This window comes from Bufo bufo, chromosome 1 (assembly GCF_905171765.1).
Source record: "Bufo bufo chromosome 1, aBufBuf1.1, whole genome shotgun sequence".
NCBI classification, from domain to species: Eukaryota; Metazoa; Chordata; class Amphibia; order Anura; family Bufonidae; genus Bufo; species Bufo bufo.
Genome location: NC_053389.1, coordinates 430329180 through 430356894, shown reverse-complemented (window position 1 = coordinate 430356894; position 27715 = coordinate 430329180). Strand labels below are relative to the sequence as shown.

Sequence of the window (27715 nt, the reverse complement as noted above, 5' to 3'; positions counted from 1 at the left end):
TATTTGTCTAAATGGCTGTGCTGGTGTTTTTTCTATAGTAAAAGAGATGTAAAAATGCCTGAAAGAAAAGACAGAACTCCAGCATACTGCATTTTTAGAAGTCAGAAATACAAAAACGACATCTAGTTATCAAAAGCACCAGTATAAAAAAAAAAAAACTGTTGTGTTTCCTGCATTTCTCCCACGAGGATGAAGTTGGTTTCTTATTCGCCTCGTATTTCTCCCACAGATCGTTAGCTAACATCTCGGGCTCGGGTTTGTACAGTAAAAAACACAAGTGCAAAAAAAATACGCCAGCAACATTTTTTTTTTTTTTTGAAGTTTGCACTGCTCACGTGCACGCAGTACAAATAAGGGCCTTCCAGGCCTGAAATACACTGCTCAAAAAAATAAAGGGAACACTTAAACAACACAATGTAACTCCAAGTCAATCACACTTCTGTGAAATCAAACTGTCCACTTAGGAAGCAACACTGAGTGACAATCAATTTCACATGTTGTTGTGCAAATGGGATAGACAACAGGTGGAAATTATAGGCAATTAGCAAGACACCCCAATAAAGGAGTGGTTCTGCAGGTGGTGACCACAGACAGCTTCTCAGTTCCTATGCTTCCTGGCTGATGTTTTGGTCACTTTTGAATGCTGGCGGTGCTTTCACTCTAGTGGTAGCATGAGACGGAGTCTACAACCCACACAAGTGGCTCAGGTAGTGCAGCTTATCCAGGATGGCACATCAATGCAAACTGTGGCAAGAAGGTTTGCTGTGTCTGTCAGCGTAGTGTCCAGAGCATGGAGGCGCTACCAGGAGACAGGCCAGTACATCAGGAGACGTGGAGGAGGCCGTAGGAGGGCAACAACCCAGCAGCAGGACCGCTACCTCCGCCTTTGTGCAAGGAGGAACAGGAGTAGCACTGCCAGAGCCCTGCAAAATGACCTCCAGCAGGCCACAAATGTGCATGTGTCTGCTCAAACGGTCAGAAACAGACTCCATGAGGGTGATATGAGGGCCCGACGTCCACAGGTGGGGGTTGTGCTTACAGCCCAACACCGTGCAGGATGTTTGGCATTTGCCAGAGAACACCAAGATTGGCAAATTCGCCACTGGCGCCATGTGCTTTTCTCAGATGAAAGCAGGTTCACACTGAGCACATGTGACAGACGTGACAGAGTCTGGAGACGCCGTGGAGAACGTTCTGCTGCCTGCAACATCCTCCAGCATGACCGGTTTGGCATTGGGTCAGTAATGGTGTGGGGTGGCATTTCTTTGGAGGGCCGCACAGCCCTCAATGTGCTCGCCAGAGGTAGCCTGACTGCCATTAGGTACGGAGATGAGATCCTCTGACCCCTTGTGAGACTATATGCTGGTGCGGTTGGCCCTGGGTTCCTCCTAATGCAAGACAATGCTAGACCTCATGTGGCTGGAGTGTGTCAGCAGTTCCTGCAAGACGAAGGCATTGATGCTATGGACTGGCCCGCCTGTTCCCCAGACCTGAATCCAATTGAGCACATCTGGGACATCATGTCTCGCTCTACCCACCAACGTCACGTTGCACCACAGACTGTCCAGGAGTTGGCAGATGTTTTAGTCCAGGTCTGGGAGGAGATCCCTCAGGAGACCGTCCGCCACCTCATCAGGAGCATGCACAGGCGTTGTAGGGAGGTCATACAGGAACGTGGAGGCCACACACACTACTGAGCCTCATTTTGACTTGTTTTAAGGACATTACATCAAGGTTGGATCAGCCTGTAGTGTGGTTTTCCACTTTAATTTTGAGTGTGACTCCAAATCCAGACCTCCATGGGTTGAAAAATTTGATTTCCATTTTTTTATTTTTGTGTGATTTTGTTGTCAGCACATTCAACTATGTAAAGAACAAAGTATTTCAGAAGAATATTTAATTAACTCAGATCTAGGATGTGTTATTTTTGTGTTCCCTTTATTTTTTTGAGCAGTGTAGAAGACACTGTCCTGCTTATGCATTGCGATGTATTAGGCTACGTTTACACAACGACATTTGTCGCACGACACATAGGGCACAACTACACTGCAACATTTGTAGCGCAACATTTTGCTGCACCAATGTTGCGCGACAATTTTTATAATGGCAGTCTATGGTGTCGCACTGCAACATACGACATTGGTGCAACTAATTGTCGTGCGACAAATGTCGTCGTGTAGACGTAGCCTTATTCTGTCAGTGCTACACTGTCAGACACCATCAGGTTGCGCCATGTAGGTGTAGCCTGATGGACATCTACTGCAGGCAGGTTTGGGGCCTTCCTTTGGCCCCCAGCTTCCATGCTTTAAGACAGCGGCCCCCCACAATTTTATTCGCAGGTTCAAAGGTCATTGGGGAACAATGCAGCAAATGTAAGGTAAACCCACGACAGAACGTTGTTTCATCCAGTGTACTATGTGTAAGCAGCCATGTTGTCACTGATATACACAGTAGCCGTACCTATTACCTAACAATACAAAAGGAAACCTCTAGTGTTGAGCACCCCACCCCGTGTTCTTGCCAATAAAGCTTTGATTTCGAAAAAAAAAAAAAAAACAATCCGGGGGCAGGATGTTGGAATCTCGCGAGCGTTGTGACGGTCTATCTCGCGAGGTTTCCGCTCTCAACGCGTGTACCCTTTCTTGACGCCGTGTGCTGCGCGCTTTACCAGTTGCTACTATAAGGAAAATGGCCGACGACTTCGGGAACGGTGATGGTATGGATCTGCCGGTGGGGAAGGATGCAGGTAGTTATGATGGAGGAAGGTGACTGAGGGTGGGTGTAACCAGCCTGGGCCGGGGGTGTTCCGGGATCACCAGACGGTGTCCATTCAGAAACTGCGGGCGGGAAATGCCTTGCCTTAGCTTTATTCCGTGCTGTGCATCCCTCAGTCACGTGGTGCAGTCCCCAGACTCTAGTTCTACACATGTACAAGCCCCTTTAGGTGGTTTGTGGGCCATTGCTATGTAGACAATGCCTCAGAATAGGACATGCTCTATATTTACGGTGTGCTGTCCGCATCTTCCGTGGCCCCATTGATACACATTTCTGAAAGGAGCCCTCTGTCCTCTACCCGAGCTGTGTGGTGACCAGCGTGCCTGCCATAGGCCCCACTGGGCACCAAGCGGTTCGCTTATATCTCTATACCACCCGGTGTGTTGTTTCAACCCCCTTTAATTTTCTTACGTTGTTTCCCTTGGTTTTTGGGTGCCCTCAGGGCTTCAACGAGAAAAGGCCATGATCACATGGAGGCGGTCAGATTTCTGTTTTCTGCTTCCCCCTCCATACTCCAAACTTGGCTGTTTTTTGTAACTCCCATAGAAGTAAAAGGAAGAGTCTAGGAGTAGTAGTAGTAGTTTCATAACAGCTGATTGGCGGGGGTGCCAGCGGTCTGATATTGATGACCTAGCCTGGACAAACCCTTCATGGGTCCGGACTTTGTTAACTAAGTAGCAGGACATGTAGAGCGGCGCCACTGTTGCCCCCGTTACCGCCTCCCGCGCTGTATGCTAATTACTACTACGGGAACATCAGCTTTTCTCCCTGGGCGTTCCTTCTCCATTGCTGTAGCGCTGTCCAGTCGCAGAGCGTCACAGCCAGGATGAAGGTGAGGTGTTTTTTGTGACGCTCTGCGCTGAGATTGGACAGTGTTACAGCCAGGGAGAAGGTGAGTTTTATTTTGTGACGCTCTGCGATTGGACAGCGTTACAGCCGGGGAGAACCCTGTTCTTACACATGAGCAGGCATAGTAAATTCAGAGTCCCTGTGACTTTCCAGAAGCACGCATAAGAAATTAAGGGGGTAGAAGACTTCTTATGTTAGGCCGGGGCGATTATGGCACGATTTTGATTATCATCTCGATAGTTTTTTTTTTTGCTCTACTAACTATACAATGTCCATGTGTTGCAGTATCCCCTGGGAGGCTTCAGGGTAACACCTCCTCCGCCCCCACGGTCACTTCTCCTGACTGTACCCCCGTCCCTTCAGTCATTACACGCCAGTGTGTCCCCTCCATATCTGCACAAGTTTCCCCCCTGCTGCAGCTAGTTCATTATATTTTCCTTGGCTGTGACTTAGGCCTCATGAGCACGGCTGTTGTGCGGCCGTTCTGTGCATTGGGGACCACAATTTGCGGTCCCCCGATGCACAGGCCCCATCCGTATGGCCGCAGTGACGGATCCAGACCTATTGAACTTGAATGGGTCTGTGATCCGTCCGCACCGCAAAAAATTAGAACAAGTTTTATTCAAGTGAATGGGTCCACATCCGTGATGCAGGGAGCAGACGGCCGGTGCCCGCATATTGCGGGCCGCAGTACAGGCCACGGCCATGTGCATGAGGCCTTATCCATACACCTCTCCTCCCTGTGTTCTTTCCCCAGTCAAAAAACCTGACTGCATTACATGGCCTGATTTTCAGGCCAATTATCTGGAACTAACGTTCGTACGAATGCTCGTTCCAGATATCTGGCCAGTGCCACGGATCACCAGATGGACGAGCAAAGCGGATGGTCATTTGGTGCGGACTCCTCAATCATTGCTCAGCGCAGCAGATGGTGCGGTGTAAACGGGACGGCCAGAAACAACACAGCGGTATGAGGACGAGCGATGGCAGTAGTGATCCCTGGTGGTTCCCACACAGTGGAGGTGATTGCTGCATGTGATAGCAGTGCTCTCCTCCACTGATGAGCAGGTGCAGGGCTCCAGATGGCGACCAAAATGGTCGCCAATGTGACTTAAAATTTGCAGATGGCGACAAGACTTTTTAGTCTTGTCGCCATTTGCGACTGTACCGCCGCGCTCCTGCGCAGCCTACGTTCTATTCAGTAGCACAGTGGAGAAGGAAGGAGTCCCTCCCTCTCCACTGTGACGCGGCCGCCACTACCACCAATGGGGATATAGCAGGGAGGAGGAGGGGAGGAGCTGTCGCCACTGCACCACCAATGAATGTAAAACATAAGTATAGGCAGCGGTATCACAGACCCGGCCTCAATAACAGGGCATGCGATACACGGCAATTAACCCCTCAGGTGCCTCATCTGAGGGGTTAATTGCCACAGATCGCATGCCCTGTTATTGAGGCCGGGTCTGTGATACCGCTGCAGACAATTGTATAAAGGAGTTAAAGAGGACCTTTCATGGGTCCAAAGAATATGAACTTATCAGCAGGCTACATAGAGCGACGCCCAGGGATCTAAGTGCACTTACTATTATTCCTGGGCGCCGCTCCGTTCGTCCGCTGTGACCCCCGGTATTTCAGCATTCAGAGCAAGGAGGAGGAGACACCAGTGTCTCTCCGTCTCCATGACAGCAGCGCTGTCCAATCAGAGCTCAGAGCGAGGGAGTTTTTTTTCCTCCCTGGCTCTGTGCTGTGATTGGACAGCGCTGCTGTCATGGAGACGGAGAGACACTGGCGTCTCCTCCTCCTTGCTCTGAATGTTGAAAATACCGGGGGCCACAGCGGGTGAACGGAGCGGCACCCAGGAATAACAGTAAGTGCACTTAGATCCCTGGGCGCCGCTCTATGTAGCCTGCTGATAAGTTCATATTCTTTGTACCCATGAAAGGTCCTCTTTAATTACATTCATTGGTGGTGCAGTACACCCCCCCAAAGCCTCTCCCCCCCCCCCCCCCCCATTATCACTTGCCACAAGTCTCCCCCCATTGTTATATGGTGGCCACAGGGTCCCATCCCCTCCAGTGGTGGCAGATTACACTGCTGGGGCTCAGATCGTTACCATGGCAGCCAGGATGCTACTGAAGCCCTGGCTGCCATGTTCAACTCCCTGCTGCTGTGTGCACAGAGCAGCAGGGAGATGTGTGAGATCCTATTCACCCTAGTAGAGCTCTATCAGGGTGAATAGGACAAGGGATGAAAAGATCCAGGTTCTAGTCCCTAAGGGAAGAAATGGTTATTAAATAAAAAGGGGAAAAAAACACAAATACAAAAGTTTAAATGGCCCCCTTCCCAGTTTTACATAAAAAATTTAGAAACAATAATCACCACGTCCCAAAAAGTGTGAGCTATTAAAATATTAAAAAATATTTCCGCTCTGTGAAGGCCGTAACCGAAAAAAAAAAATCTAAACCACGCAATTCGCCATTTTTAGTCACCTTGTCCCCCAGAAGATGTCCCTGGATGTGAGAGGCATGTGGTGCTGTTTTCTCCTATATGTAGTGCTGGCTCACTACTGTCACCTGCGTCTCATCTTCTCCGCCAAGTCCTTTTTTTTTATTATATGCATTTTAAATTTGGCGACTAAAAAATGTAATTTGGCGACTAAATTTTTTAGTTTAGTAGCCAATGGCTCCTGGTCATTTTTTTTGTCTGGAGCACTGAGGTGATTGCCAGGAAGGAACGCTCCATCAGGCTGTTTAAATCCAGCTCTACAGTCACGTCTCTTCCTGAGTTGAGCAGAGACTTTTCGGGCTTGAAGCGTTCATTTAGAGCAGGCATGCTCAACCTGCAGCCCTCCAGCTGTTGCAAAACTACAACTCCCAGCATGCCTGAACAGCCTACAGCAGGGCATTGTGGGAGTTGTAGTTTTACAACAGCTGGTGGGCCGCTAGTTGAGCATGCCTGATTTAGAGGCAATGATCCCTTTCACCGTCGCCCTTGCCATACACAATCCTTACATTGCCGGCAGCAGAGGCTGTTTAGAAGGCACAGTCTGCTGCAGGCAAACAATTATTTAGGCTCGTTCCTCGGGTAATCAGTGGTACCTTTACACCACCAGGTAATGCTAGTGAGCGATGCTCAGGCAGTGTAAATGGGGCCTGTAGCTATAATCCTGTTATGTCTCAAGGCCTGTTTAAAAGCTTGAGTCTTGACTAAAAGGGCTCTTTACACGGGCAGAATCCTGCAGATAATAGCTAATGAGCGTTCATAAAAACGCTGTTTAGCGATTATCTGACGGTGTAAATGTACCGCAGATGACGATGCTCCTTCATCGGGTAATAGATCATTCATACGGACTCAGATTGTGCGGTGGGACGGGGGATGACGGCGCTTCCCTCCTGTGCCGTCCTTTATCGGATACCACCTTACGTCTGGCGCTATCAGAGGCTCAGCTTTCTTTTCTAGATATTTAGTTACATAGGCTGTGGGCACTTTAGATTACATGGTACTTGTTTTAGGATAAGAAAGTTTAACCGTTTACCTCTGCACTTTTCCCGTACAGTTTGCAGTGATAAAAATACATTAAAAGGCACCCCCAGCCTCTAAATCAGACACCTCTTATCAGCTGAAATCAGAAACGGAACCCCTGCTTTCTGCTGACGTCTCCCCTGCTGCAGGCAGTGACATTACATGTGCCAAAGTATGCCATCTTTGTGGTACAACAGACTGAAATTCTGGTGACCTTGTTCTTATACCCTGTGGTCACCATCAGCACCAGTCACGCTGAGCCGTCCTTTAGGGAGCTTTTCTGGGGCAGTTTCAATAGGTTATTTTATTGCAATGAAAATGGTGGTATCTGGCTCGGAATGGCTTAAAACATGAAGGAATTAACCCTAATAAACTGTCTGACATTAGCGATGTGCTAATGTCAGCTGAACCTAACTAGCCTATTCCTACTTGTATCTATGCCCCCGTTACTGCAGAAATATAACTTTTATAATATGCTAATTATCCTCTAGGAGCAGGAGGGGGGGGGGTGTTGTTCCTGCTCCTAGAGGCTCCGTTCTCCCACCTCTGGCCTCTTCTACACTAGATTGACAGGGCCAGGCAGCCTTCACCTCCAACTGGCGGCGCTGTGGAAATCTCGCACCATTCGGCGCAGGCGCATTGAGTGAAGGGGCGCTCGCTGGCTGCCAGCTTCCTCACTGCGCCTCCGCCGAATACTGAACGGCATGAGATCTCCCCAGCGCACAGTTTGCAGTGTTTTTGTCCCAGTTTGTCAACTTCCCGCGTGTGCGAAGGTTGTGTGGGCCTATTAAGGGACAAGTCATTGCTTCCCTCCACCGGTCCAGCAGGGGGTTAAAAATATGTTTAAAGGGTGGACATCTCCTTTAAGTCACTCTTAGCTGTCATGGGTTTTTATTTAATTTTTGTGCTTGAAAAAGCCGTAGTCTAGAGTAAAATACAGTAATGTCTGCATGCACTGTGCTCTGTTTTTTTTGTAGCATTTTGAGCTTCAGCAGTGTTTATCTACTTTTTGTGCTTTTCTCTATAAACTTGTATCCTATACATGTCCCAAGAAATGCCATGAAAACGCTTAAAATGCATCTAAAGGGGTTTGTGAAGGGGCACTTGGGCCTCTTTCACACGGGCGAGATTTCCGTGTGGGTGCAGTGCGTGAGGTGAACGCATTGCACCCGCATTGAATCCGGACCCATTCATTTCTATGGAGCTGTGCACATGAGCGGTGATTTTCGCGCATCCTTTGTGCGTTGCGTGAAAATCGCAGCATGCTCTAATTTGTGCGTTTTTCACGCAACACAGGCCCCATAGAAGTGAATGGGGCTGCGTGAAAATCGCAAGCAAGTGCGGATGCGGTGTGATTTTCACGCACTGTTGCTAGGAGACGATCGGGATGGGGACCCGATCATTATTATTTTCCCTTATAACATGGTTATAAGGGAAAATAATAGCATTCTTAATACAGAATGCATAGTACAATAGGGCTGGAGGGGTTAAAAAAAAAATAATAATAATAATTTAACTCGCCTTAATCCAATTGTTTGCGCAGCCTGGCTTCTCTTGTCTTCCTCTTTGCTGTGCAGTAGGAAAAGGACTTGTGGTGACGTCACTGCGCTCATCACCTGGTCCGTCACATGCTCCATCACCATGGCGATGGACCATGTGATGAGCGTAGTGATGTCATCAAAGGTCCTTTACCAGGTCCTGAAGAAAGAAGAGAAGCCGGGCTGCGCGAACAAGTCGATTAAGGTGAGTAAATAAAAAAATGTAAAAAAATATTTAATTTTTTAACTTCTCCAGCCTTATTGTACTAAGCATTCTGTATTAAGAATGCTATTATTTTCCCTTATAACCATGTTATAATGGAAAATAATACAATCTACACAACACCTAACCCAAACCTGAACTTCTGTGAAGTAGTTCGGGTTTGGTTACCAAGCATGCCGATTTTTCTCATGTGCGTGCAAAACGCATTAAAATGTTTTGCACTCGCGTGGAAAAATCGCGCATTTTCCCACGACTCACCCGCATCTTATCCGGCCCAAAAACATGACGCCCGTGTGAAAGGGGCCTTAGGGTGAAATGCAGACCAGAAGCATGCACTGGAATCGCCAGTATTTTTAAATACTATGGTAGAATTTTTTTAAAAGCTATTTTATGTACTGTAAACTTTAATGGGTTATCGGTGCAGGTTTTGCAAAAATGGTGGAAAAACCCCTTTTGTATGAAATCTAAGACCTGTAGAGGTACATTATTTTGTCTCAAACCAAGTATGTTGGACGTGTTGAGTAACACCTATGCCTTCCATTTTGTTTGCACCCACTTCGTGCGCCTCTGATGTACTCTGGCGGTTTTCTTTTCTAGTAAATCGTCTCATCCAGGAGAACAGTGACATTTTCTCTGACACACATTGTAAAGTATGCAGTGCCGTCTTGATCTCAGAGTCCCAGAAGCTTGCTCATTACCAGGTGACTCTTCTTTTCATATTCAAAATGACATGCTATTGGTTTACACATTCATAATTCTTCCAATTTCTTTCCTGTTCCGTAAAGAGCAAGAAGCATGCCAATAAATATCGACGGTACATGTCCATTCACCAAGGAGAAGATTTTACCCCAGCAAAAAAGATGAAAGCGGATGATACTGAGGTAATTAATACTTGTTTTCTTAGTAGGAGTAATATATTAGGTGGTCTTCACACATAGGTTTTTTTTTTTGGCACTTTTTGGTCCTTGTCAAAAACATTGTGAAATCTGAGCTTTTTTTTTACATATTTATTACCAAACCTCATACCTACAGCATGCGAAGATTTAAAAAAAAAATACCATGGACCCTAAAAATGACACTACAAAAAATGCATGGATTGCGTTTCATGATTCCCATAGACTTAGACAGCTAACATATTGAGGTGACATTTTTCCATTAAAAAAGCAAAAAATACATAATGCATAAAAATGTGTGAAAGGAACTCTCCTGACATGTCTGTTTTAGTAATTTCTCCCCCCCCCCCCCCTTGTAATAACTTTGGAACATCTTATGACTGTGATCTGCCATTCATTTATTATTCCCCCTAGAAGTTTATGAATGAATTGCCAGCAGTTTACAATAAAGGTCCAGATGGGTGTTACCACTTGGGGTGCGCAGTCTGACACTATCCAGTCAGTGCTGCCAATGTCAGACTGTTGAGGGCTACACCCGCTACTTGTAACACCCATCTGGACCTTCATTGTAAACTGCTGGAAGTTCATTAAAGGAGTTGTCCTAGTTATGAAAAAAAATATATATAGCACTGTAAATCTGATGGTCAGCAATATATAACTAAGCTAGCAAGTTTTAGGCAAAAAGAAATCTACATTTCCTCATTTCCCTGGTTCTCTTCTGGCCCTTTGTTCACCTGCAATAACAACAATCTCTGCCCCTCCCCCTGCTCTGCAAAGGGAGTAAATACACGTGCTGCCCTGAGTGACATGTCTGCCTGCTAGGAGACTCGGCAGCATGTTGTATGTGTAGGACTACAAGTCCCAGCTGTATAATGACACTGCTGATACACACAGAATATTCCCCCTACCTGTTCTTCTGCAATGCTCTGCAGAACTCCTCTAGTCTGTGCCCAGCATTTGTCTCCTCACTGCCTGCAGCTACTCAGGGGTTAAAGTTTTTTTCCTGAAGAATCCAAGGAGAGAGCAGACAGCAGTGCAGGGGGGCATGGCCAGCACTGTGACGTCTGCTGTACGGGCACATATCTGCTCTCTCAGACTCGTGCACAAATCATCAGAGCAGGGAGAGAAGCTGACATCACAGGTCATGTGACCCTCAGTGAAATCTGAGAAAGGAGCAACTGGAGATGCAGTAAGGGCTCTTTCACACTTGCGTTCTTGTCTTCCGTCATAGAGTTCCGTCGTCGGGGCTCTATGCCGGAAGAATCCTGATCAGGATTATCCTAATGCATTCTGAATGGAGAGTAATCCGTTCAGGATGCATCAGGATGTCTTCAGTTCCGGTACGGAACGTTTTTTGGCCGGAGAAAATACCGCAGCATGCTGCGCTTTTTGCTCCGGCCAAAAATCCTGAAGACTTGCCGCAAGGCCGGATCCGGGATCAATGCCCATTGAAAGGCATTGATCCGGATCCGGCCTTAAGCTAAACGTCGTTTCGGCGCATTGCCGGACCCGACGTTTAGCTTTTTCTGAATAGTTACCATGGCTACCGGGACGCTAAAGTCCTGACAGCCATGGTAAGTGTAGCGGGGAGCAGGGGAGCAGCATACTTACCGTCCGTGCGGCTCCCCGGGCGCTCCAGAGTGACGTCAGGGCGCCCCATGCGCATGGATGACGTGATCACATGGATCACGTCATCCATGCGCATGGGGCGCTCTGACGTCATTCTGGAGCGCCCGGGGAGCCGCACGGACTGTAAGTATACCGCTCCCCCGCTCCTACTATGGCAACCAGGACTTTAATAGCGTCCTGGGTGCCATAGTAACACTGAAAGCATTTGGAAGACGGTTCCGTCTTCAAATGCTTTCAGTACACTTGCGTTGTTACGGATCCGGCAGGCACCTCCGGCAACGGAAGTGCATGCCGGATCCCAACAACGCAAGTGTGAAAGAGGCCTAAGTGCATGGTAAAGCTGTTACATTTGCTTAGTTAGAAACTAAACAATACAACCCCCTTTAATAGCTTTGAGCAGGAATAATACAGGAATGGCACATCAGAGTGATAAGAATAGATGCTCTGGAATATGAGGGATGCCAGTGGTTACTAAAACGGACATGTCAGAAGGGGTGACAGCCTCTTTAACCCTTTCACTACCAGTGTTTTGTTTTTTTTCTTGTTTTTTCGTTTTCATTTTTCTTCCCTATCTTCCTTGAGCCATAACTTTTTCATATTTCTGTTCACATAGCTGTATGAGGCATTATTTATTGCGGGACAAGTTGTACTTTCTAATGCCACCATTAATTATGGCATGCAGTGTAGTTGGAAGTATTAAAAAAAAAATCCAAATGGGTTAGACTGTGGGGGGGGGGCGGAAGAGAGTAATTCCTCCACGGTTTTAAGAGTTTGGTTCCCGCTATGTTTTGTTTGTGGCAAAACTGACCCATGCCCTTCATTCTATGGGTTAGTACGATTACAACGATGCCCCATATGTGTATTTTTTGTCTAAATAGTGTAAACAAAATAAATTTAATTCTCACTCCCATCCCTTTTTTAGTTAGTTTTATGGTTATGTATATTGAGCTGTATAGGGGCTAATTATTTGAGGGACAATCTATACTTTTTATTCATAACATTTTGGAGAGTTTGTGACTTTATTACATTTTTTTTTTTTAGAGTAAGAGAAGCAATAAAAAAAAATGGCAAATTGGTCATTTTGACCCTTTTTTCTGTTACGCCATTCGCCATATTAGAAAAATATTTTTATATTTGAATAGTACGGACGTTTTTGGTCATGGGGATATTTTTTGGTAATTTTATTATATGGAAAGGGGGGGATTTTCAACTTTTTTTTAAAATATTTTTTTATTTTCAACTTTTATTTTTTTGTAATTTGGAAGTTCATATATGAGCCCATAAATTTTTTGTTTTTTAATTTTGAACAATCATGTATTTTTAAAATGAGTTTTACTGTCAATTGCTCATTTCTTATGTTGGCCTGCCATCTGGTGGCCAAAATAAGAATTGCAGCATGAATACTGTGGGTCTGGGTAGCGAGACTCGCAGCATTCAGAGCTACTACTGACATCTCCATTTGCCGCAGGGGATGTCTGTAGGAAGCCCGGAAGCAGGAGCTTCTGGGATTTTGACACTTTAGATGCCGTGATCCCACTTGATCACGGCATCTAAAGCCTTTAATTACTGCAATCTGCATTATTGCCGGTCACGGTAATTAGCTGCAAGTCTCTGCTATTTGAAACAGCAGAGACCTTCTGGCCATGATGCCCGCTGCACGTGCAGTGCTGGTAGCTAATGGGTTAAAGTGCCTTTATGATTTGTTGGATGCAGTTGACTAAGGGTACAGTACTTTCACACTAGCGTTTTTCTTTTCCGGCATAGAGTACCGTCCTAGGGGCTCAATACCGGAAAAGAACTGATCAGTTTTATCCTAATGCATTCTGAATGGAGAGCATTCTGTTCAGGATGTATTAGTTCAGTCCCTCTTACGGTATTTGGCCGGAGAAAATACAGCAGCATGCAATGCATTTTTGAGACGGATCTGGATCCATCTACAAATGCTATCCGTTTGCGTACGGATTTCCAGCTCCGGCAGGCAGTTCCGGCGAAGGAAAAGTGTGCCGGAATCCAACAACGCAAGTGTGAAAGTACCCTAAATTTAGTATTTTACAGCAAGCTATGTCTTATGTGTGGAGGTGTATTTGTCACATGGTTAAAATATTTCATCAGATGGTTAAAAAATAGTAACAAGCTTGTTGCTCACCTTGCCAATTTCCCCCGCCACTGTTCTGACTGCCTGTTCCCGTTGATATCCTGCCACTGAGCCAATCACTGGTTGAGGGGCGGGACTCTGCTGCAGCCAGTGATTGGTTAAGTAGCATTCCCAGAAGAGGAGTGCAGCATGGGATCTGCACAGTAAGTCACATCCAGCTATGAGCCAGCTCTGTTGGCCTTTGTAAAAGGTCCTATACCAGCAGTCCTGAGGCAGATGAGCTTTAGTCGGGGGAAAGCTTTCATGGTGTTGTCTTTTTTTGTTTTTTTAAGGGGCTCTAACTTCTGCAACCAGGACTTTTTATTAAAGGCTTTCTGTCATCAGAAAAATGTGATGTGCTAATGTCAGCTGAACATAACTGTTAGTCCCATGTCACTATGTGCAGCCGTTATCTAGAAAAACTAACTTTTATAATATGCAAATGAGTCTCTAGGAGCAGAGGGGGTGGCACCTGCTCTTAGAGGCTCTGTTCACTTACCTCTTTCCATGCCCTTCTACACTTGATTGACTGGGCGCAGTGAGGGAAGGATGTTCGTCGGCTTCCTTACTGCGACGTATTCAGCGCAGGTGCAGTGAGGAAGCCGGCTGTCGGCGAACGTCCTTCCCTCACTGGGCCCAATACTGAACAGGACAGCGCAGGCACGAGATTTCCCCGGCAGACAGGAGACCAACGCTGGCCTGGTATGAGCCTTGCCGAAGAGCAGTGGTTTATGATTTCCTCACCTTTATTACATTAACATGCACTTCATATTATACAATGTAAATGTTATCTTCTCATCGTACAAGTGTTTTTTTCTTTTTAGCAGACTCCCATTGAGGAAGTGGATACAAATACAAAATACAAATGCTGCTCGGTCTGCAACATGACCTTTTCATCTCCAGTGGTGGCCGACTCTCACTATAATGGCAAAATCCATTCAAAGAATCTGAAACTGAAGGAGCAGGGTGGAGTGCCCCAAGGTATGAGATCATGTGCTTTACTAGGATTCTGTAACTTAATGTTTGTCACCGGGATTGCGTTGTCAGAAAATTACTATGGTTCAAGTTTTTGGGTCAATACTTTTTTGTCATTTCGCTGTATATTTTAAAATCCTTATCTTTCAGTTTTCACACTGGCCACTGAGCTTCACAGTAGGCTGACGTCTTCACTTCTTAGTAGTCGTGATGTTGTCACAGGCAGAATACCAATGACCTGTAGCGTCTCAATATAGATAACATAGGATGCACCATTCATAATACATGATGGTCACAGCTCATCTACTCCTCTCCCTCCTCAATGACCTCTGCACAGGTAGCAAAGCATTCTCACATGGAAGTTAATCTCCTTTCTACAGGTTCCTATGGTCCATGTGGCTGCTGTAAATTATGCTGCCCTCAGTGAGGCCAGCATAAATCTGATGACCGGTTACCTTTTTAAAGGGGTTGTCCGGGATTAGAAAAACATGGCTGCTTTTTTCCAAAAAATATCAGCACCACCCATGTCCACAAGTTGACTCCAATGGAGCTGAGCTGCTGTACTGTACCACACACAACCCATGGACAGGGATGGTGCTGTTTTGGGAAGAAAGCAGCCATGTGTTTCTAATCCCCGACAACCCCTTTAACAGAAAACGCTAAAGGGAAAACTATGGGGTAAAATGTTAGTTTACTGCTGACCGAAGTTGTGAGCTTGAAATCACTTGTCTATGAGCCTCAGTAGTACAGCCAGCGGAAACTGACTTTCAAAGGGGTATATTGTGCAAAGTATGTTATTGATAAATGTAAGAGTGCTGGGGGTCCGACCGCCAGTCTCCCAAGTTCCCTCTGATTGCTGATGTAATCTTGTAGTTCACAGGAAGTCAGCCACAAGACATGGTTTGTTATCTCCCTTTTTTTCCTTTTTTTTTTTTTTTTTTTTTTTTTTTTTTTTTTTTTTTTTTTTTTTTTTTTTTTTTTCTTTTCTTTTCTTTTTTCTTTTCTGGATTATTTTCTACAGCAATAATAAATTCACAGTAATGTTGGAAGGGAAGTTTTACGTCCACTAATACATAAAATTATCTGCCTGAATAGACTTATGAGGAGAAAATAATAAATAGTTTATTAATTATTAAAACAGGAAACTGAATATCACGTCTGTGACTATCAGGCTTCCAGACTCAAATAAAGTGGTGTAGGAGAAAGAGCATCTCTTTCTCCCATGCTGTAGCGCTGGCCAATCGCAGCGCTCAGCTCATAGCCTGAGAGAAAAAAAAGCCTCTCAGGCTATGAGCTGAGCGCTGCGATTGGCCAGCGCTACAGCATGGGAGAATGAGACTCCGGCAGGTTCCCCTGGGTGGAGCCTAACTATGAAGATACCGGAGGGGATAACGGGAGAACTGAGCGGCGCCCAGGGATAACAGTAAGTGCAGGGGGATCCCTGGGCGCCGCTCTACATGTCTGTATAGTTAGTTTAGATGTTTTATTCTAGTGAAAGGTCCTCTTTAACTATGAATGTCAGTCTAGTTTTAGGGATTTTCTTCCAAGATGGAAGGTTGAATTGAATAATCATTTTTATAAATTGTGTTTCCTTAGTTATGCCTCGAGTTGCCAAGCCCATACCAGTACCCCCAGGAACGCCAGATAGATCGGACCCTAACAAGTTTTGCCAGCTTTGCAACGCTACCTTCAATAATCCTCATATGGCGGAGCAACATTACAAGGGCAAGAAACACGAGAAGCAGCAGACTAAAAACAAGCTCATGAGTATTTATAGCCGCTCTGGGAAAATGATACCGCAATCTACACCCCTCAATCCACAAACGCCAGGCTCTGGAGCAAGTGAGTCCAATGCTGAGCCTGATTCTCAAAAACCCACTGTCTAATGTGTCGGGAAATAACCGTTTTGTAGTACAAGTCATTCTCTTCTGTTTTATAAGATGTTTATTTGCTCCACTAGTCCAGCTTTATTTCAGGGTTTGAAGTGCTTCTCTAGCACCCCTTCCCCAATATCTCTACGTGAATGTACTGCATGAACAGCTCTCCTCCTACAACACAGTCTTTCCTGTCTCCATGGTTTTCTGCTAGTTTACGAGCTGCAGCTTACATGTGCAATGGCAGATTCTGCTTCTGCTGGAGTGTGTTTTTGGTAAATGATGCACTCTGTGTCAGGGTATATGCCCTAACCCTTTCATACTGTAGCTTTCATATATTGAGATATATTATATACACATACATAGACAAACATCTTGGAACTGGGCTCTGTGATGTAGTGGTTTTTTAATTTTTTTTATTCCTATGTTACGAAGCTCCTTTAACACAAGCTTGAAAGGGCACACTTGAAATGACCTTTACTTCAATTAGGTTTTGTTAATTTTAGGGTTTTTATTAAATTCTACTTAGTTAGCCAGCGTTTGGTCAATGACTTTATTATATTTTTTAACAATGTGTAGACTGCTTTCTTCCCCTACATATGTTAACAACCAAAACAGTGTAGACATTGTAGCTCGAGGGCAGTTGTCGGCTATTATCAAATCCATCCAAAACGTGTATCTTGTTAAATTATGGGTTGTTGACAAGAACATGGAGTGGGTTAAAGTTTGCTTTATACTGTTCCAGTGTGGGTTTACAGCTCCTTAAAGAGGTTGTGTCACCTTAGACATTGGTGGCATATCCTAGCATAATATGCCACCAATGTCGGGTAGGGGCTAGTTCCACCACCTGCGCCCCCGCACCAATCTGACCTTGATTGTATTTCCTAACAATATGCCACCGGTTTGAAATGAGACAACCCCTTTAATGTTTCAAGAATGTCTAGGATAATTCATTGACCCTCTCAGCTGGAACAGTATGGTACATTGACTATGTTCAACTCCAGTAAATACTAGAAGTTACCAATATCAGGCAGGACAAATATTTCAGGTGAAGACTGGAGCTTCTAGTGCGATGCTTCTTTTTATTTTTTTAAAGCTGATTTTTTCAGTCCATCTTTGACACTTAGGACCCAGGTATTTTTGCTTGGAGGGTCTGCATATGGCCAATGCTACAGGAAAATTTATTATTTACATGTTGCATTTTCAAATGGATGACCATATACTAGATGCCCTGGGGGTCCATAACATGGGGCTCCACTCTTTTATGTCCATATGTTCTTGGACATCTTCCAAGGAATGGATTGTGCACCCATAGTTCACACATGGCATAATTGTTGCAGATTTTTTATATGGGATTCTGTTCAAAAAATTTACAACATAAACTTGAGAAACAACGACTTGGACTCTGCTAAATCTGAGGCTATATGCACACAGTGTGTTGCACACAGATTTTTTTACAGCCTAATACAGTACCAGCTAAGTAGGTGAGATGTTCAAAATCTTGTGTACACAGTGTGGAAATTTTCTGTGCAGATATTGACCTGCAGTTTGCATTTTTAAATATGCATCACGTTGGTGTGCATATTTCTCCTTTTGCAATGCAAATGGGGCAAATCCACATCAGACTTCATGGTAAGATCCATAAGTAACACATCGGAGCATTCACATAAACTGCACTGCCATGTGCATATACCCTACATGTGGTGCATTTGTGCTAGGTTCAGTGGATTTTGCCCTTCAAATTCCAAAGGGTGAAAGGGTTTTACAGCAGAAAAAAAATCAGATACAGCTGTCATTGACTTCAGTGTTTGACAGAGCATAAAAATGCAGCCTGCAGTTTAAGGCTAGGTTTACAAGTGACTGAGCTGCAGATTCTCTGTTTCTAATCTGTAGCCGAAGAAAAATTTACCAAAGGACAGATTTATTTTTTGCAGAAAAACTGCAGATTAGATTTTTTTTATTTTTTTTTTCTCAGCATTGGAAAGTGTGAAATTTACAATGAAATCCGCAGTATAAATTGACATGTTGCAGATTTCAAATCCGCACCACATGTCGGTCTTTGCGGATCTTTTTTCTGCCACGTGTGCCCAAGAATTTCTAAAACTCATTCGCTTTGCTGGTACTGTACAGCGCTGCAGATTTTCTGCACAATCAGTCCTGTGTGAACTCAGCCTAACTTTCCTGTCAAATAGCAGGAAGTCTCCTTACATTCCTGTCTCCTTCTTTTTCTGCTGTATACCTTTTTTTATCTTGGAAGAAAACCATGCCCCATAGTGTGAACAGAGCCAAACTATTGAAATGACGTTTAGGCTATTTTTTTTTTTTTAGCTTATTTTTTTTTTAACTGGGAGGAATACTTTAATGCACGGTTCATAACCTGACAGATGAATTACTACTTAGGACTGCATAGCAAACATATAGAACTAATAAACAGTGATGTGTTTTTAGCATGGTTACTACTAAATACAGTTTACAAATTGGAAAACCAAAAATTTGATCATTTAATTAACCTGTACCCCCTCTTCGTGCCCCCTGCATCCCCACTCGTCTCTCATTTTATAAATACTATTTGATTCGTATTGACTTCACCCAGTTCATGTTTTCAATCGGATTCGAGGGGCTAGGTCTTCGCACCCTTGGACTCGGGACAGTTTAGCAGTAGGGAAATGATGGATCTGGATAACTTTTATTTTCATACTTTGTTTTTGTAGACTGCAATTCTACTCTGCTCCAGTCAGTTGCTGGTTTGTATTAATGTATTTTGCTTTCTTTTCCATGAACATTGCTATTGTACTGAATAGATGTTGTAGGTGTGACTCACTTGGAAGATGTGCTTGTGTTTAATCATAATAAAACCTTTCCTGGATTCCTCACGAAATAAAAACGTGTTCATGTTTTTAAATGCAGATTTTGTCTGTTATTTTCAAACTGGCTGATGACTTATTTTTAGTATGTACCAGTATATTAAAAATAATCATCTTTCACTCTTCCTTTCAACATCTAAATGGAAGCGTGCATATTCCGGTCACCAGTGAAATTCCTGCAGAATACATCTGGGCTCTTAAAGGGGTATTCCAGGATTGTAATATTGATGGCCTAGCCTCAGGATAGGTTTTCAATATCCGATTCAGGGATCCAATACCCAGCACCCCCACAGATTTAGCAGTTTTCGGATTGCACCACAACTACACAGTTGTCTGTTGTTTAGCGGATGGTGCTCGTAGCTGCAGCACTGCACCCATTAAAGTGAATAGAAGCAGCGCTGCAGTTACCTGCTCCTTCCACAACACAATAGACTGTGCTGGCTCGAACAGCTGATCAGCAGGGGTCCTGGGTGTCGAACTACTGCCAATCTGATATTGATGGCTTATCCTGAGGAAAGGTCATCAATGTCAGAATCCTGGAATACCCCATGGATTTAGCCTCTTTATGTTGGGAATAAAGGGTTTCAAACATATAGAAGATCAGAACTTGGCCTTTTTATTTTTAACCAACTGGCTTAAAGGAGGCTTAAACACAGATATCAATTTAATCACTGCGGGTCAACTCCCGATCAGCAGATTAAAGGATGTCTAGACGCAGCTCCATGCATTTGCAGTGGATGTGCATGGAGCTGTGCCTGGTACTCTATGAAGGGTATGTAGCTCACTGGTGCACCGTAGCCCCTTCAGTCGGCTTGCACCTGAAGCCCAGCATGCACGGTAATTATCGGCAGGATCTGCTGACCTAAATCTAATGTGTATGAGGTTTTGACATCTTGAGAAATGAACAGCACCACCATTGGTGCCATTTTTTCCCCCTCACTCTTGGGCCTGCTGTGTCCATTCAAGGTATGAATGCTATTAACCCCAGTATTCAACTTACCTGCGGGGGTCCAGGAATTAGAGGATTTGTCTTGGTTAGGGTGCTTGTATATTTTAGAACTAGTTTCTCCAGTTGCTAACTGTATAAACAGTTCTGCTCAGAAGAAGGGGGATGCAAACCCACTTTTCCAAGCCAAGAAAGACCTACTTACGTAACTTGCTGGCCTCTCCTGGTCCCTCTCGACACAGAAATAAGACGGCTCAGCCAATCACTGGCTGAGGCGGGACACTGCTGCTGCCAGTGACTGACTAAGTCACATTTCCTGTGTCTAAACAGGCCAGGACGTGGAGACCGGCAGGAAACCTGGAAAACATCACGATGGGAACAGCGAGTCATCGGTAAAGTATTACTTTTACTTTTTTAAACCATACTGCCCCCTTTTTAATTTTTTTTTTCCCGTATGGACAAGCCCTTTAAGTATTGAAGCATGAAAACTCTGATCAGAGCTGGGCACAAAAAGGCTCCCAGTCTATGCCCTTACATATGGCATCCGGTGCCATGTATAAAGCATAAAGAAGAAAACTAAAATGCTGTTGCAAATCTCATAAATAATTCTCCCCTATAGAGTCGGGTGTATTTAAACATTTGTTTGTTGGATTATAACAGTGCCACAAAAATGCGGGCTACATGACAACCTTCGTTGATGCCATTCAGAATATATCTGTCCATGTAATGTATTTGTGCATGTGAGTTCATCAGGCTGTACTATGGTTTTCCAAATCTTAGGATTTGATACTTTAGCTTAGGGGTAAAGCCAATTGCAGAGGTCGAAAACAGTGCAGATTTGTGAAAATTGTTGCCGTTTTTATAGGCTTTATGTCCGGGGTAGAGAAGAGTAAATAATTTTATCAAGAGTTCTTCTCCTGTGAGGGGCTTTCCCCGCTACTGAAAAAGCTCCCTCCTGACAGCAGCTTGACCAAGTATCATTGTGTGCACAGTGGCTTCACTTCTGGCTATCAGCGCATGAACAGTCGCTACTGCACTACTCGGAGCAGCAACGCGTATGTGACATTGTCAGGGCCCGGTCAGCCAAATGGCAGGGGAGATTCTTCAGCATTGGGGACAGCCCCTCACAAGTGGAGAGCTCTTGTTAAGACATAAAGTATGGTCTTCATGCCAAAAACAATGTGCAGGCATTAGCTTTTGAAAACCTCATAATTTGGTCTTTTGTGACAGCTGGAACCTGCAAGGATCACAACAGCAAGAGTCCCCGTTCAAGTGCACTTGTGTGATCACTGCTCAACTAACTTCTGTGAGACTGATGGAGATGGCCAAGCTTTTCACGTGGCAACTCCATCATAGATGTGAATGGAGCAGTGGTCACGCATGTGCACTACCACCCCACATAGGGGACTTGGAGACCTGTGGATAGTTTATGACTGCTGGTAATGGAGAAAACCTATTTAATACAGTTGAGGCAGCAGCTTCCTTACCAGATAGGTGAGTTATGTTGTCATTCTAGGTCTGTCTAATCTGTGCAGTTATAGCCATTATCCAACCACTTTGCAGTGATGTGTATTCTCCAGATATGCTGCTTATTGAATGTATTACACTTGACAAGCCGGCATTTTCAGACTGCCAAATATCTACAGCGAAAACAAATGCTACACAGACAGCCACACATACCTACCAGTTTTTTTTTTGTGCTACAAGAGGGCAAAGTGTTAAGACACTTGAGGTTTTTGTATGTAAAGGCAATTATTGCAATGGTAAGAAGCCCCCTAGGTCTCCATATGAACTGGCGGTCATTCGTAGGGCAGTCTAGCTCGTATGTCACCTTGTACTAGATGTAATGAAGTCATTTAGATTAGAAGATGCCTGCATCCTTGATATTCTTCAGCCTTTGTTTCCGTTAGCATTAAGAATTTACTTGAAATCCTCCTGCGTGCCAAGCTGTGGACTGCTGCCAACTTGGATGCCCATAATCTCTTTATTTAATCATTTGCCTTATCCTAAGCTGTAAAGACCAGTCAACTCTAAAATATTGTAAGGAATAAAAATGTAACTGGACCCTGAAAGTGTGGACCTGTATTCTGGGCAAAAATCAGTTTTTGTTGTTTTTCCAGCCCCCCCCCCTCTGAGTAGCATTCATCATAGTGAGTTTTAAGATGCCCTTCTGTTTAAAAAAAAAAATCTTGAGAAACGCTCTAGATATTTCTTCAGCAAGTGAGCCCTTTTTGAAGCGCTACAAGCCGATGTATTCCTGTCTCATCTTTTGTCTTATTAACATGTCTTGGGTAGCAGGTCATATTAAATACTTGCCATTCCTTTCTTTCAGCCGGAAACTGGTTCCGCTGTGATCCATGCAATGTTGTTCTGAATTCTATAGAGCAGTATCAGGCTCACATCAGTGGATCCAAACACAAGAACAAGTAAGTTTATTCCACTATCAAGATATATAGCACTTTTCTTAGATTCCTTTTAATTTACTCATACTACACATTTTTATCCCACACCGTAACAGCTGGTCTATGCTGTCCTATCTGAGGGCAGCATAAAGTAGCAAAAGATCACTGTTTATGGCGATGTGGCACTTGTCATTGTGAAGTATTTCTTATAAAAAAAAAACAGTTTTTATAACATGCAGTGCTGAGTCCGTCGTCCTAAACTCCACCCACTGCTGGTTGACAGCTTGCTCACTATTACTGTGCATAGAGAGAAAGCGGTCAGTCTGACGTTGGTAAACAAGTAAGGCTACTTTCACATCTTTTCCATTCTGGTTTTGCGATCTGTCAGAGGATATCAAAACAGCAGGAAAATGCATCCATTTGAATAATACAACTTGCTGCATCCCTTCAGAACGGATCAGGTTGTATTAGATCGAAAATGAACATGCCGCATCCGGCATCAAGTACTATTGTAAGTCAATGGGCGCCAGATCTGTTTTTTTTTTTTTTTTTTTTCCAATTCAGCACCATTGACCTACATGGCTTGTTCAGTTTCCCATGCCGCATACAAAAACGCTGCTTGCAGCGGTTTGGTGTCTGGCATGGGAACGCAACAAAATGAAGCAGGATGCATTTTGGTAGACTCCGTTCCAGGTTGTTCAGTTTTGTCCTCGTTGACAATGAATGGGGACAAAACTGAAGCATTTTCCTCCGGTTTTGATATCCTCTGCCGGATCTCAAATACAGAAAGGTAAACGCAGATGTGAACGTAGCCTTAGTGACACACCACTGTAATCTGAGTCACTACTCCATGTTGCCTTCAGATAAACCTGGCGAAAGATTCCCTTTAAATCTCCTACCCAATAGAGGAAATATGGTGAGTTAATTTCAGTGAAGACACTATCTTTAATTCCTAGAATGGATAAAACGAAAGTTTCTCTCAGTCCCCTACAGGAATACATGTACAAAGCAGGATCTGACATAATACCCTGAGTGACGCCACATTTATTCACCAAAATGATGACCCCCCCCCCCCCCCCCCCCCCTCCTATTTTTGGCTTCTGCATTCAACTGTGCTAAGGTCTTAATGCTTGCGCTCACTGAAACGTACAGTGACGTCTTGGTAAGGAGTATGGAGCGGTCTCATGCACTGAGCATAATCCATACGTGGTGGCTGCCTGCTGTATAATACACCGGCACTTGGCCACAATGAATGGAATCCGCCGATCCCAGTCATTTAACCCCTTGTATGGTGTGATCAATAGCGATCACTATATCTGTGAGGTTAGGCAGAGGGAAGGAGCTCTCTTCCCATTGGACCCCCCCCCACAGCAAAATCCAGGGGGCTCTGATCAGTTGCCATGACTGCCTGTCATGGCTAATTGCCTGAAAAGCTGTGCACAAGGCTTGACTTTTCAGGCAGTGTGTCAAAATTCCATAGACTGCTGTCGTAGATTGGTCAATGGGACAAGCTATCAAGTCTGCTAAGGGGGGAAAAAGTTAAACTAACAAAAAAAAAAAAGCTAAAAATTGTAATCACTCCTTTTTCCTATTTTACATATAAAAATAAACCAAACAAAATGGATATCAGTGGTATGGCTGCGTCTGAAAATGCTCAAACTGGCAAAACATATACAGTGAAAGCTGTCACTGGAAAAAATATCAAAATCGACATATCTCCATGTTTCAGTCACTTTGTCTCACAAAAGAAATTTAAAGTGGTTGTCTCGCCTGCGGCTTTGAGCGCTTCTCTGTTCTCTAGGCATGGTTTCATAACTGTAGGGGGCGGTCCCTCTTCCTTTTACTGATGGCAGCAAAGTTGGGATAATGTAATCCCACCCATTGCCTGTGTGTATATGCTCATAGTTGCATAGAACAACTCCAAGGACCCCCTTGACCTGTTGTATAGTAATAATCAGAGGACATACAAGGTGGCAATGAACAGGGGCTACTGAGCATGCATGCAGGACTATGCACGCTCGCTTCCGTGATCTCAGCCAAAAGCAAAACTGGAATTCTTTGCCTTTAGGGTCCATTCATACGTCCGTAGTGTATTGCGGATCTGCAATACACCCGTCCGGCACCCCCATAGAATTGCCTATTCTTGTCCGCAGTTGCGGACAAGAATAGGACATGTTCTATTTTTTCCGGAGCTGCGGGTCGGAAGTTCGGGGCCGCGCTGCGGAAATGCGGACAGCACACTGTGTGCTTGGAAATACTGCTGTTGTGGGTGCACGGTCCGCGGGCGTCGCCCCAGGTACTTGATTGGAAGAAAGAACCGGCACTCCTTACGATGTAATTATCAATGTTTTAGAAAATATTGATAATTACATCGAAAGGAGTGCCGGTTCTTTCTTCCAATCAAGCACACTGTGCGCTGTCCGCATCCATTCTTGCCCCATAGAAAATGAATGGGTCCGCACCCATTCTGAATAATTGCGAAACTGGTGCGGACACATTCTACGGACGTGTGAATGGACCCTTAGCGTGCAAGTGCGGCTACTGCTGCTACATTGTAGCAGAGGCCGTAATCTCCAGAAACAAGCAATCTATAAAATGTCAAAACTAAGAACAGGAGGCATTACTGCTACAAAGAGTATTTGGGTAAGTGACTTGTGTGATTTTACAGAACATAAATATCAATTATTGAGGTGAGACAAACCCTTTAATAAAAAGTTATACATACCCCAAAATGGTAGACAGATTTAGAAAAGTCATGGGTGTCAGAATATGGAGTGTGTAGTTTTTTTTTTTTAAGTAGTTTTTTTCAATTGGTCATTAATAAAAATATTGAGCTGTTCTGTCACAAAGGGGTTATCTGTCTAGCTGTTTGGTACTTTTTTTTCTTTCACTTGGTCATCTAATAACCCTTATCTCTAAATTCCTAACAGGTCATAAACACTTATTTAAGCCACATTCTTGTCAGCAAGATAAGAACTGAGCTATAATGAGCGTTTATAATGTCAGAGAGCAGAGATAAGGAGCCAATCCGCTTCCCAACTGATGGAGAAGAAAAAATTCTAAAGGTGCTATTAGAGCATCTTGGCTCTGTACAGAAAAAAAGATTCCATATTTTTAATAAAGACCAATTGAAAAAATATTTTTAGCTCTGAGTACAATGCAATAAAAAAAAATGCCCCAAAGGTGTAGATAGCTTTTTTTCATGCTTTAACCACCTCAGCCCCCAGTGCTTAAACACCCTGAAAGACCAGGCCACTTTTTACACTTCTGACCTACACTACTTTCACCGTTTATTGCTCGGTCATGCAACTTACCACCCAAATGAATTTTACCTCCTTTTCTTCTGACTAATAGAGCTTTCATTTGGTGGTATTTCATTGCTGCTGACATTTTTACTTTTTTTGTTATTAATCGAAATTTAACGATTTTTTTGCAAAAAAATGACATTTTTCACTTTCAGTTGTAAAATTTTGCAAAAAAAACGACATCCATATATAAATTTTGCTCTAAATTTATTGTTCTACATGTCTTTGATAAAAAAAAAATGTTTGGGTAAAAAAAAAATGGTTTGGGTAAAAGTTATAGCGTTTACAAACTATGGTACAAAAATGTGAATTTCCGCTTTTTGAAGCAGATCTGACTTTCTGAGCACCTGTCATGTTTCCTGAGGTTCTACAATGCCCAGACAGTACAAACACCCCACAAATGACCCCATTTCGGAAAGTACACACCCTAAGGTATTCGCTGATGGGCATAGTGAGTTCATGGAACTTTTTATTTTTTGTCACAAGTTAGTGGAAAATGATGATTTTTTATTTTTTTTTCCTTTTCTTACAAAGTCTCATATTCCACTAACTTGTGACAAAAAATAAAAACTTCCATGAACTCACTATGCCCATCAGCGAATACCTTGGGGTCTCTTCTTTCCAAAATGGGGTCACTTGTGGGGTAGTTATACTGCCCTGGCATTCTAGGGGCCCAAATGTGTGGTAAGGAGTTTGAAATCAAATTCTCTAAAAAATGACCTGTGAAATCCGAAAGGTGCTCTTTGGAATATGGGCCCCTTTGCCCACCTAGGCTGCAAAAAAGTGTCACACATCTGGTATCTCCGTACTCAGGAGAAGTTGAGGAATGTGTTTTGGGGTGTCTTTTTACATATACCCATGCTGGGTGAGATAAATATCTTGGTCAAATGCCAACTTTGTATAAAAAAATGGGAAAAGTTGTCTTTTGCCAAGATATTTCTCTCACCCAGCATGGGTATATGTAAAATGACACCCCAAAACACATTCCCCAACTTCTCCTGAATACGGCGATACCACATGTGTGACACTTTTTTGCAGCCTAGGTGGGCAAAGGGGCCCATATTCCAAAGAGCACCTTTAGGATTTCACAGGTCATTTACCTACTTACCACACATTAGGGCCCCTGGAAAATGCCAGGGCAGTATAACTACCCCACAAGTGACCCCATTTTGGAAAGAAGACACCCCAAGGTATTCCGTGAGGGGCATATTGAGTCCATGAAAGATTGAAATTTTTGTCCCAAGTTAGCGGAACGGGAGACTTTGTGAGAAAAAAATTAAAAATATCAATTTCCGCTAACTTGTGCCAAAAAAAAAAAAATTCGATGAACTCGCCATGCCCCTCATTGAATACCTTGGGGTGTCTTCTTTCCAAAATGGGGTCACATGTGGCCCCATTTTGGAAAGAAGAGACCCCAAGGTATTCGCTGATGGGCATAGTGAGTTTATGGAAGTTTTTATTTTTTGTCACAAGTTAGTGGAATATGAGACTTTGTATGAAAAAAAAAATAAAAAAAAAAAAATCAGCATTTTCCACTAACTTGTGACAAAAAATAAAAAATTCTAGGAACTCGCCATGCCCCTCACGGAATACCTTGGGGTGTCTTCTTTCCAAAATGGGGTCACTTGTGGGGTAGTTATACTGCCCTGGCATTTTCCAGGGGCCCTAATGTGTGGTAAGTAGGTAAATGACCTGTGAAATCCTAAAGGTGCTCTTTGGAATATGGGCCCCTTTGCCCACCTAGGCTGCAAAAAAGTGTCACACATGTGGTATCGCCGTATTCAGG

General features: G+C 44.0%; 1 protein-coding gene across 2 annotated transcripts in view; it reads left to right on the top strand.

Moving 5' to 3' along the window:
* Window positions 1–2591: 2591 nt before the first annotated feature.
* Window positions 2592–27715, top strand: part of LOC120978484 (zinc finger protein 346-like) — a 28403-nt gene continuing 3279 nt past the window's right edge. Inside the window, exons 1-6 of one of the 2 annotated variants that reach the window (XM_040406646.1) lie at window positions 2592–2746; window positions 9505–9608; window positions 9693–9788; window positions 14391–14544; window positions 16135–16380; window positions 22555–22648. In XM_040406646.1, the coding sequence (XP_040262580.1) occupies window positions 2689–2746; window positions 9505–9608; window positions 9693–9788; window positions 14391–14544; window positions 16135–16380; window positions 22555–22648 (752 nt within the window). In that variant the 5' untranslated portion in view covers window positions 2592–2688. Of the gene's footprint in view, window positions 2747–9504; window positions 9609–9692; window positions 9789–14387; window positions 14545–16134; window positions 16381–22554; window positions 22649–27715 lie in introns of both variants that reach the window. The other variant, XM_040406638.1, reaches the window with a different exon arrangement.